Raw genomic sequence first — 12,903 nt, 5'->3', positions numbered from 1 at the left:
AGACATATGTCACAAAAACATTGGACAGATATTGGTATGGCAAACATATACACATGTGCTTATATCGGCATACACTGAGGATAACTCCATAGGTTATAGTTACTGACCCAGGTACAGTAAGAAAGGACGCTTTTTTGAAAGAAAAGAGTAAATAACATACTAAAATAAAATAAAAAGAAAAATATATGTATTTATATATTTATACACATATATATGTATATATGTGGCATATATTTATTATATTTATATATTATATATTTACATAATATATATAAAGCCGGCTAGTCTGGTGTAACGGTTTTCCATTTTCTAGACAAACATGGTTAGTGATGATAAACTTTACTGAAGAAAGGTTTCATGAATTAGATTGTTTATAGAGCTTTTTTTTTTTTTTTTTGGTTTTTGGGCCACACTCAGTGGTGCTCAGGGGTTACTCCTGGCTGTCTGCTCAGAAATAGCTCCTGGCAGGTACGGGGGAGTATAGAGTATTTTTTAAAAACAATCATAATTTTCAAGTCTAGAAAGCTAAGTAATTTGGTAGTAGGTACTGTATGTGAAGTTTATACCATGAACTACTGTCCAGTGGGTCTTCAGCATATCGTTTCCTTTCCTAAAAGCATTCTAAGATTATTAGCCCTATGATATCTTGCTAAACTATCTAATCTTTCTGGAGACTGCTGAGAAGGAAAGTTGCCTAGAGATAACCCTAGAGTTTGGGCTATCTCCTCCTCCTCCTCCTCCTCCTCCTCCTCCTCCTCTTCCTCCTCCTCCTTGTCCTCCTTGTCCTACTCCTCGTCCTACTCCTCGTCCTCGTCCTCCTCCCTCTTCTTCATCTTCCTCCTCCTCCTTCTTCTCCCTCTCCTCTTCAAAATATTTCTTTTACTTTTCCTCCTCTTCAAAATATTTTACTTCTCTTCCTCCTCTTCTTCAAAATTTTTTACTTCTCTTCTTCTCCTCCTCCACTTCCTCCCCTCTTCCTCCTCCTTTCTTCTTTTTCTTCCTTTCCTTTCCTCCCCTTCTCCTCCTCCTCTTCCTCCTTTTCTTTCTTCTCTTCCTCCTCCTCTTCTTCCTTCTCCTCTTCAAAATATTTTTACTTCTCCTCCTCTTCTTTTTCTTCTTCTCCCTCTTCCTTCTCCTCCTCCTCCTTTATTCCTTTCTTCTTTCTCCTCCTCCTTCCTTCTCCTCTTCCTCTTCATCTTTTTCTTCCTTTTCTTTTTATCCTTTTCCTCCTCCTTCTCTGCCTCTTCTCCTTTCTTCTTCCTTCTCTTCCTTTTCTCTCCTCCTCCTACGTCTTCTTCCTTTTCTTCTCCTCCTTCCTCTTCTTTTTTTCTGTGGGTGGGGGCCACACTCAGTGACACTCAGGGGTTACTCCTGGTTATGCACTCAAAAATAGCTCCTGGCTAGGGGGACCATATGGGACACAGAACCCAGGCCTGTCCTGGGTCATCTGCGTGCAAGGCAAAAGCCCTACTGCTGCGCTATTGCACCGGCCCCCAAATATGTTTTGTTTTGGGGCCACATCTGGTGGTACTCAGGATTTACTCCTGGTTCTATACTCAGGAATCACTTCTTGCAGACTTGGGGGAGCAGATGGAATTGTCCAGATTGAACCTGGGTTTGCTGCATGCAAGGTAAGGAACCTATCTGCTGCACTATCTCTTCATCCCTATGAATGTTTTAGAATGTTTTTGGGTTCTTGTGGAACGACTGGGTTATATGGAAGCTCAATTCTTAATTATTTGAAATTTTTAAATATAATTTTGCATAGATGCTGAACCAGATGATATTACCACCATCAACAGGAAATGAGGGCTTCTCTCCCCCAGACCCCTATGCCACCAGCACTGATATTTTTTCTAACTTATAAGGTTTTTTTTTTATTTTTATCAAGAGCAATTTGAATTACAAGTCTTTCACAGTTGTATTTCAGGTTCATAGTGACAGTGAATTAGGGCCATTCCCACCATCAGTGTTGACCTCCCTCCACCTTAGTTCCCAGCATGTATCCCAAAACCACACCCATATCCCCTTGGACTGCTTGTGTGTATAGCTTGTTGTAGTTTGGGCCTCTTGATTCTATTGTTGTTGACTTTGGTTTGGGTATTTAGGTCTGACCATTTTTTATTTCAACTAAATGCTCCTGAGACTGCTTGGCCCCTGGGTCCTATCCCACTTCCCATCCCCCCAATTTGTAGGAAGACAGAAATATGAGGCAGAACAGGATGATTCATGTTCTGTGGTTCTCTAAAAATTGTGGATGGGAGCCCCTGTCTAAAAGCCATAAATATAAATAAAATTAAAAGAAGAAAAAAAAAAAGAAAAAATGGGGGGGGGCAGATGTGGCAAGTATTTTTTTTTTTTGGCATAGGCACAGTAAATATTGGGGACATTAGAAAGGAAATTCCCTTGACCTGAGAGATACAGGGTGTCTCTACCCTTGAAGCATACTGTCATGTGTCATGAGACTGATTACATGTTAGTTGTCAAACTCCAAGGTCTTTTTATGGTGCCAGGAAACGTTCTGCTCAGTCACGATTGATGAAGTCAGTCCTCTGTAACTAGAGATCTTGGTTTTGCACAATTCCTAGGACAAAGCCTAGGATGGAGTCTTTCTTTGTGGTTCCAGGATAAGTTCTGCTCAGTCACAGTTGTAGTCAGTCTTCTGTAATTAGTGGTCTTGGTTTTTGCACAGATCCTAGGACAGAGGATCTTCTGATTTCATGTCACCATTAGGTGATGAGGTGAGGAAATCTGCCCTTAGATCAAATTTGTTGCTGTTTCCTCATTGTATGGGTGTCATATGAACCTACCTGGCTCAAGTTGGTGCCAGAGTGGTATTAAGGCCTCTGGGAGTGTGTGTGTGTGTGTGTGGGGAGTTTGATTCCTGGTGCTAGTGTAAGGAACTATGGTACTGGTACTTTTTTTTTTTGGGGGGGGGGGTGTCATACCTGGTGGCTCTCAGGGGTTACTCCTGGCCCTGCACTCAGAAATTGCTCCTGGCTGGCTTGGGGGACAATATGGGATGCTGGGATTCGAACCACTGTCAGTTGTGTGCAAGGCAAACGCTCTACAACTGTGCTATCTCTCGGGCTCAGCACTAATATATATATATATATATATATATATATATATATATATATATATATATATATATATATATATATATATATTTTTTTTTTTTTTTTGTTTTGTTTTGTTTTGTTTTTGGGTCACACCCGGCAGTGCTCAGGGGTTATTCCTGGCTCCAGGCTCAGAAATTGATCCTGGCAGGCACGGGGGACCATATGGGGCGCCGGGATTCGAACCGATGACCTCCTGCATGAAAGGCAAACGCTTACCTCTATGCTATCTCTCCGGCCCCAGCACTAATATTTTTTAAGCCTTTTTGATCTATGCCTTTCTCACTGCTGTGGTGTCAAATCTCATTGTGGGTTTGATATTCATTACCTTGATGATAAGTGATGAGAAGCTCTGCTGGTTGTATGTCATTTTTTTTTTTTGTATGTCATTTTTGATGCAGTATTTCAGCTTCTCTTTCCATTTTTTATGGGTCAATTGTTTTTGAGTTTTGTGAGTTCTTTATTCATCTTGGTTATCAATCATTTGTCAGTGTGTGGTCATCCTATTGAGGATGTCTTATTCTAATTTCTTTTGCAGTGTAAAGCTTAATTGGTCCCATTTATTTTTGCCTCTTTTCCTTGTTGTGTTTTCTGGATTTGGGTCTAATATTCAGGCCTTTATTTTTATTTGCCAAGGATCAGCCACATGCAAGGTAAGAAGGACCTTACCCATTATAATATCTCTTCCTCATCAATCCTGAGAATTTTTTGAAGACTAGATTTAACACCTAGCTTCTTAAATTGGGGTAGTAAAAAAACTGAGCAACACAAAGGTTTCTGAATGTGCAACAAGTAAAAATAAAAACCAACCAGTAATGAACTCCTGGTGTTTCTGGCATTGACTGAAAGGCGTTGCTACTTGAGAAGTCAGTTTTCTGTGTGGGAGCATATACCGTGTGTATACGAGAGGAATGCCCATCAAGCTCCTGTTGGTGGGAGGTGCTCCCTGTCTGGTCTAACTGGTCTCTAGGGTGGTTCAATTCCTTCTTTTGTTTGGTGTCTGTTTCTATCAATTACACAATTTGGGGAATTATCTTATCAGGAGTGTGATGCTATCTACCTCTTATCAGTTCTTGTGATCAAAGCTGGCCTCATATTTAGATGTTACATACTCACAGTTGATATGTATGTCTTCTTTGAGAATTAACCCAAAGGAAGACATATTCTTCCTTTGTATTTTGTAGCAGGTTTTGTTCATTTGTTTTTTGTTTTTGCCACACCTGGCATCTCATAGGGGTTACTCCTGGCTCTGCACTCAGGAATTACTCCTGGATCTGTACTCAGAGTACCATATGTGGTGCTGGGGATTGAATCTGTACAGCCAGGTGCAAGGTAAGTGTTCTACCTGCTAAACTTTGAGTCCAGCCTAAAGAAGATTCTTCAAGACATATATATATATATATATATATATATATATATAATACACATTATATGTATTTCAAAACCCATTAAGCAAATGTCTGATGAAAAATTAGAATTTTACATCTAATTTAATTAACAGTATGGAAACATTTTTATGTTTTGGAGCAACACCCAGTGATGCTAAGGGGTTACTCCTAGCTCTGCACTTGTAAATTACTTTTGGGGTGGTGTTTAAGGGATTATATAGGATACCAGGGATTGAACCTGGCTGAGTGCAAGGCAAATGACCAACTCATTGTACTATGGCTTCAACCCTATCAGTGAAATATCTTAAATTTGTGTTTTTAATCTGTTAACTGCAGCTACATACAAAAATTAAACCTTTGCAGCACTATCCATCCACAATCAGATCTTTCTAAAAATTGATTTTTAGGATACTCCCAAAGGTAGCTTAATGTTTGAAGGAAGGATAGTATTTTGATTGAGATTTTCCCCTCTGTACTTGAAGTGCACAATCCCATTATTTTCTAGCCTTCCAAGTTTCTGCTGAGAAATCTGCCGAGAAGCTTATTTATGGAGCTGCTTTCCAAATTTTGCTTTTTACTGAAGACGAGTCATATTAGTGGTAGGGATCTGTGCTGAGAAATGCAACATTAGGCATATTTGCTATGTGACTAGCAGAGGGATATAGATGGCACAGCCTACATATAGACTACCGCTATCATACTCTATCAGGGGTCTCAAACTCAATTTACCTGTGGGCCGCAGGAGGCAAAGTCGGGGTGATCCTTGAGTGCAAAGTCTTGAACATTGGGGGGTGTGACCCAAACAGCTAAAACAAAAGAAAAAGATTCCTCTAGGGCAGGGCCACAAATGGCCCGTGGGCCGCGAGTTTGAGACCCCTGCAAGTGGTTCAGTGATTGTTGCAAATATTTTCTCCTAGGCCATAGTTTGCCTTCATACTGGAAGGTTTTAAGTTTGGTTAAAATTGAGCTTTCCCTTTAAAAAGCATTCTTTTTCTTTGTATTAATTCACTCACTTATCAATCTTATTGAGTCTTATCAGGCAGAAACCAGGGGCTATCCCTGGTTATGCTCAGGAGTGACCCTTGGCAGTGTCTTGGGATTTTAACCACGGTTATGGCCAATGTGGCTACATGCCAAGCCAAGTGCCTTATCTCCTGTGTTCTCTCTGGCCCTAGAGATGCTTCTCTCATGGATTAACGACTTTTATGTCCTAATATATCTGTCTATACCAAGAATAAAAATTTCCCATTTTTCTACTTAAATCATAAAGGCATCAATGTTCTTCCCCCCCCCTTAATAAAAGTAGCTGGTTACTTCAACTCAAACATAACTTTCTTTCCCTTATTGAAGTTAAGTGACTTTCCATGCATGCATCTGTTTCTGCTCTTTTATCCAGCAACCCATTTTTCGTAGTTGATTGAAATATTCCCACTTAATTACTGTAGCTCTAAAGCATATCATGAAACTGTTTCTAAACTAAAACTAAAATCTATGTAATGTTCTATAATTTCTATAATGCTTTATCATTTTCAGAGTGATCTTATATATGTTTTGATAATTTCCTCATAGATATGACCTGATGAGTGTGATTTTTGATTTTTAAAATCATGAATTGTCCGTTACTATTGTAGACAATATAACTGAACTTTGCCACCAATTCTGCAACATTATTTTAAAGTAGACTTATTAAGAAATACCTGGTAGGCTGGAGAGATGGCTCGAAGGATTAAAATGAGGATCCTGGACTACATCCCTGGCAACACATGATCCCTTCAGCACCTCCAGGAGTGAGCACCGACCCAACCCCCCAAAAAGAAACACTTTATAAACTTTAAGAAACTGAATCATGGGCATCTAGACCAGATGCATAAAACTTTCTAGAATATAAAGCAATCCACTCCATGTATCTCATATCCCTCACTTGAACATTACCTTCTGATTTTCTTTTTCCTTTCTTTCTTTCTTTCTTTCTTTCTTTCTTTCTTTCTTTCTTTCTTTCTTTCTTTCTTTCTTTCTTTCTTTCTTTCTTTCTTTCTTTCTTTCTTTCTTTCTTTCTTTCTTTCTTTCTTTCTTTCTTTCTTTCTTTCTTTCTTTCTTTCTTTCTTTCTTTCTTTCTCTCTCTCTCTCTCTCTCTCTCTCTCTCTCTCTTTCCTTCCTTCCTTCCTTCCTTCCTTCCTTCCTTCCTTCCTTCCTTCCTTCCTTCTCTTTCTTTCCTTTCTCTCTCTCTCTCTCTCTCTCTCTCTCTCTCTCTCTCTCCCCTCTCTCTTTTCTTTCTTTCTTTTTGAGACCATATAAACTTGGAGATAAGTTGAGGAGAACCAGATCCTGACAGAGGAGCCTCTGTTTTACAGCAGAATGTTGAAAAGGGAAATGAGGACATGGCCTACATCCTTTCATTTGTAGAGTGGTAAGCAATGCACTGTTTTTCAAGAAGGCCAATTAGAACAGAAAGACATTCTAATCAACTGGGATTGGATGGACTGAGTAGATCTGTAAAATTTAATTAGCCTTGTCACATTTATGCATTCTTCATTGACCAAATAATGCTGTTTTCTATCCTTTGATTTTTCAGAGAGCTATATAATGAGGAAGGTGGATCATCCAGCTTAGCTTCAAATAAAACCAATGTAAGGCACAACTATTTAGGAATATTTTATATTTTCAAAGTATTTAGGAACTCTTTAATTAGAAAAATAAAGGCAATGGGATTATCTATTAGGTTCTAAAAGTACCCATGAATCAAATCACTTGCATTCCCCTCTTAAACAAAACAAATTTAAATCACATTGATGTTTTCTTACAGTAAGGAATAAGTCCAAATTATGCTAGAGTACAAAAACCTGAAATCTGAGCATGAAAATAATTTATTGATTAGACATCTAGTTTATTCAAGCATTAGGCCTATTGAAGATAGAATTAGCATAGCTCGAGGAGTAGGAAAAATCTCCATCCAGCACCTGCTACATTTCAAATTGCCTGGGGACACATTTATGCATTCTAGTCAGCCTCATCCTAAAGCATCCATATGTGCTTGACATCCATTACCTTGAGTAGACCATGAGAAACGTTCTGTTCTTGGCAAATATCATTAGTAATGGAACGTTCACAGACATTCTTAGGCATAAGTAATAACACTGCCGGCAGTGAGTCTTCCAGTGAGAGATAACCAAAGAAAAGAATATTAAATATAATCTTACAAACAGGAAGGCAATATATGCACTTTGGCCAATGGGTTGCTTTACTTTTCTGGAAAAAGTATTGTAATGAGATGTTTTTTTTTCTACGAGCTTTAGCTTAAACATTTGATACTTTTAGTTGATGCTCAGATTATTTTATGGTACTAAAAATCAGACAAAAAGAATATTTAACCTAAATAGAATTTAGGGAAGAAATGCAGGACTAATAATATGAAAATAGTAGCTGCACTTCTTTGGCTCACTCATAAAAATGTCAATTAAACATTTTCAGTCAAATTTTATTTCTTTAAAAAAAATTAACAATACAATTCAAGAATCCTAATCTAAATATGCACTTAACAGTGAAGTACATCTGAGTATGAAATAAAAAAAGTTTTTTTTAAAACATCAAATATATCTCCAAATGCCCAAATAATCACTTCTATAGGCCTTTTGTTGAGTGGAATCGTGATCATAGAACTGAGATTTATTGCTCTGAAAATAAATTGGTAGCACAGTAGTATGAATCTTGGGTACTAAACGTTATCAGTTGAATCAAGAAGTTGAAAATCTAGTATGAAATTTATGGGATGTTTGTGTCTAAATCTATAGCCAGTTAACCCAAGAGCAACTGAGATTTCTAATGCATTGTGTTCAGTGAGACCAGACAGTATTTTAAATCTCTACTTTTGGAAGGCATTCAAAAAATTACAATTCCAACAGCCCACACACCAAATTAAAAAAAAATTGTAGAAAGCAATTAAAACTACGTTCAAAGAGCTATTTCACTAGCTCAATTTCAGCACCCCAAGGAAAAAAGTATCCATGACATCACAGATGGAAACAAAATCATTGGAATCAGTTAATTTTTCCCCACTGAGGTATAAAATCTATATATAAATTTGATACTATACTATAACAAATTGTACTTCTCGTAGTTGTTTTAATTTCCTTTAAACCCTGTTTAATATAGTTTTATTTTTTAAATTGTAAAAATGTGTTGTCTTCATGATTCTGGATTTGGTTCCAGTTCTTTTTCATTCATCTTTTTATCAATGTTTTAATATACCAGCTACCAGTTCTAATCAGAAAAAAAAAATCTCTTGGAATTCTCTTCATTATGACAGCACAGTCAGCAGAAGTTACTGATGTGCAAGCAAACCATAAAAGGTACAGTTCTCTGGAAAGCACATTTCATCAGCTGTTTGAATATCTTTATAATGATTCTTGATAAAAGACTCTTCAATCTTGTAAACATCAGTGTGCACAGTCTCACTACTACATAGTTTCACGTCCTTGGATAGGAAGGCTGGTTCACAGCTAGTGAAAAGCGAGAGGAGTCTAAGTTTTAATGGCTGATAAACCTTACATCCAGAAGAGGAGGAAAAGCACTTTTCCTTTTCTGCTACTTTAAAATGTAGCAGAAATGTATGCTGAGGTAGCCCAGTCATCCTTATTTTTCCCCTCTTTTTGTAAATTTGGTCTCAGAATATTTCTGGAAGTGTGACATTTCGAAGAAGCCACTGCTGGGACCGGCTTCCATTGCAGTCTCTAATGCTGGGCACCTGGCTGTCCTCTTCTGTGGCTTTATCCAGGCACTGATTACTGTTCACATGCTGCAGGGTTAATTTCTAAAAGTGGCAAATAAAGAAGTATTAAAATAAAAATGGAAAATCAAACTAACCCAACTATAATTTTTGTTTGCAATTGAAATTAGTTAAACGACAATGGAGGAAAATGGCCTAAATATAGAGCATAGCATAAGAGCTACTGTATTTTCCGGCACATAGACGATTTTTTTTTTTTGTAAGACAACTTTTTAACCCATAAAAATCTTCCTAAAAGTTGGGGGTGTATAAGACTATACACCGATATACGGCATGCTGAAACTTACTCCAGCTTCAGGGACGAGTTATCCGACCCCCTCTTACCATTGTATCATCACTCAGTCCTCTCTGCTTGTTCTCATTCATCTTTCAGGGCATACAAAGGAGCTGAGTTCATTTCTAATTTTTTTTTTTTTGGTTTTTGGGCCACACCCAACGGTGCTCAGGGGTTACTCCTGGCTGTCTGCTCAGAAATAGCTCCTGGCAGGCACGGGGGACCATATGGGACACCGGGATTTGAACCAACCACCTTTGGTCCTGGATCAGCTGCTTGCAAGGCAAACGCTGCTGTGCTATCTCTCCGGGCCCCATTTCTAATATTTTACTGCCTCAGTCCCAACCCTTACTTCCCCCCATCCTCCCATGTAGGTGCAGCTAATGACATGAAACTCACCACATAGAATGATAAGTGCAGTTAGAGAAATAACTACACTAAAAACTATCATAATAATGTGAATGAATGAGGGAAAAAGAAAGCCTGTCTCGAGTACAGGTGTGGGTGGGGTGGGGAGTAGGTAGATCTGGGAAATTGGTGGTGGGAATCCTGCACTGGTGAAGGGGGCTGTTCTTTACATGACTGTAATCATACAACTACAATTATATTTGTAATCACGGTGTTTAAATAAAGATAATTAAAAAAAAACAACAACCAAAAAACCAAAAAAACAAAGGAGCTGAGTTACCGAGCGCTGCATCTCATCCAGCTGCCGGGTATACGTTTTTTAATTTCCATTTGATGTGCATTACAAGAGAGGTAGTCTTAAATGGTGAATATAGCCCAAACCCTATGTTTTAACAGGAAAAGTAGGAGTCGTCTTATACACCAGAAAACATGGTATATGGGAGGGTGAGAGGCAGCAAGATACAGTGGGTTAGGCTGGACTCAGTAAAATGTCCTAAATCCTAATTCACAGTTAGGCCATAAGTTCTGTAACAGAAATTTCACTTTATGTGTTTCAGTTAAAAAAATAAATTATTAAAAAAAATCTCAGATCAGTGTTTTGCTATTTTAGGATCCTTAACCTATTTTCAAAAAGCTGTTTCAAAATTGCTTCATCTCCTAGGTGATAAGGTTATTCAAATTAATTCTGTGAGTCTAAACCTCAAGTCCCTTAGAGACTCAGGTCCTTTTAAAGATTCAAAATAAGATTTATAAAGAAATCCTTAAGAAATTGCTGATATGGCAATATATCTCCCTCCTTTTTATAGTCTAGAAGATGCTGTCATGTTTTTAGGACCATTTCAAAGGGACAAGACATATGAGAATAGCTATATACATAATGACTTATACTAATAATATTGACACTAAACATTATTTTTTGTTTTTTTTTGGGCCACACACTCCTGGCTCTGCACTCAGAAATTGCTCCTGGCTTGAGAGACCATATGGGACGCTGGAGATTGAACCCTCGTCCATCCTGGGTCAGCCAGTGTAAGGCAAATGCCCTACTGCTGTGCTACCACTCTGGCCCCTATACTGAACATTATTATATTGAAGACCAACAAATGAAGATGAAGGATTCCAGAGTCAGATGAAGGATTCCAAAGCAACTGTATTAGAATTCACATTAAGTATTATCCTATATAGTTTATCCTTGAACACAGTGTTGGCCTCAAGACTTAATTATTAATGCTAGCAACTGACCAGAAGACTTGTGATTAACAGTGGCTTTTACTCAGTAAAAGAAAAAACAGGAACTGGATTAAGTGACAGCTAATTCTATCTTAGAAGGAAGAGTAAAACTACCGTATTTTCCAGTGTATAAGACTACTCGGCATATAAGACGATCCCCTAATTTTCCTGTTAAAATATAGGGTTTGGGTTATATTTGCTGTGTAAGACTACCTCTCTCTTTTAACGTATACCAAATGGAAATTTAAAAAAAGTAAGATTTTATTTCAATATGAAAATTTTAATTCAAGTGCTTATGTCATGTATGTACTTAGCTGGAAAACTGTCACTTATAAACATAAGGCTATTTGTCATCAAACATGTAAACATAAAACAGTGATTGATCTACAGTGAGAGCAGGGAGATGGGGCTCCTCTTAAGAGCAGGTGACTTGGGTGCAGAGATTAATAGGACAGTTAGAGGGGGACAGAGCACCTCCACTGAGTCCCATAAAAGCTGAACAGAGGACTGAGCACAGGAAAGCCACATACCAGCGGGAATAAGTTTCAGCATACCATATACCGACAGCATATAAGACGACCCTGACTTTTAAGAAGTTATTTATGGGTTAAAAAGTCGTCTTATACACTAGAAAATACGGTATTAATTATTATTGCATAAAACTTATCTGCAATCTGGAAAAGTTGTCATTACATCCTAGTCCCAATTCTGGTGTCATAAATCCTAGACAATATGTTATATAAATAAGATTCGAAGATTTACACATTTAAAGACAGTATAGAATTGTGCACAGAATCTCAGGTCTGAGATCAGCTTATACCAATTACTTGTTGTGAGGCCTTGGACAATTAATTAATTTCCATCTGGGCTTCAATGTCTATATGGCTAAAACTAGATCCAACTATTTTTAATGTTCATTTGAAATTTCATGACTGTTAAGTTTAGATTATAGGCATGAACATATATTTTGGGGGGAGTCATATGTAGCTATGCTCAGGGGTTATTGTAGGAATCATTCCTGCAGGGCGTGGGAGACAATCTGGGATGCTGGAGATTGAACCAAATCAGTCACATGCAGGCCAAGTTCCCTACTTGCTATACTATCTCCCTGGTCCCTGGCATGAACACAGTTTACGGTTTTTCGCGTTTGCTGTTTTCAGTTAATGGATTCAACACGACTGTTGGGACTGTACCCCTAAGTGCTTCCATGAAGCCAGAGAAGGCTGTGAAATCTGCATCTGTCTGCCCATGGCTGACCTTTCCTTTTCACAGAAGCATCCAAAGGCAGCACTTGAACACTAAATTTTTCTTACCCAGGAAGTGACCCAGGAAGTCTCAAAATAATCAGACCATCTACTTACGTTTTGAAATAAAATTTACTCATGGAGTCCAGAGAGTAGTATAGGATTAAGGTACAGAGTGAGGTTGAAAACAAAAATCCAAAAACAACATAACAGGGAACTGAGTTGGGAACTTTTAGGGGAGGGAGATGGGTATACTGCTGATGGGTGTGGTGCTGGAATTAGTCTATGGGAAACCATTACTGTTAACAGTATTACAAACAAAAAGAAAAAAAGTCTTTTTAACATGACCAGATCTTGTGCACAGAAGCATAAGGAAAAAAAACAAGAAATGACACTGACAGTATGAACAAGAGAATTTCATTAAGATTCACATTTGCCTAAATGTTTAATTCAATAA

General features: G+C 38.0%; 1 protein-coding gene across 2 annotated transcripts in view; it reads right to left on the bottom strand.

Moving 5' to 3' along the window:
- Positions 1 to 7,146: 7,146 nt before the first annotated feature.
- The window catches only part of GALNT1 (polypeptide N-acetylgalactosaminyltransferase 1), an 83,637-nt gene continuing 77,880 nt past the window's right edge, over positions 7,147 to 12,903 (bottom strand). For both annotated transcript variants that reach the window (XM_049769658.1, XM_049769657.1), the window contains exon 12: positions 7,147 to 9,314. In XM_049769658.1, coding sequence (XP_049625615.1) covers positions 9,168 to 9,314 — 147 coding nt within the window. In that variant the 3' untranslated portion in view covers positions 7,147 to 9,167. The remainder of the gene's footprint in view (positions 9,315 to 12,903) is intronic.

This window comes from Suncus etruscus, chromosome 3, assembly GCF_024139225.1.
Source record: "Suncus etruscus isolate mSunEtr1 chromosome 3, mSunEtr1.pri.cur, whole genome shotgun sequence".
Classification (NCBI taxonomy): Eukaryota; Metazoa; Chordata; class Mammalia; order Eulipotyphla; family Soricidae; genus Suncus; species Suncus etruscus.
The sequence above is the reverse complement of the archived record's forward strand: the minus strand, read 5'-3'. Positions and strand labels throughout refer to the sequence as shown.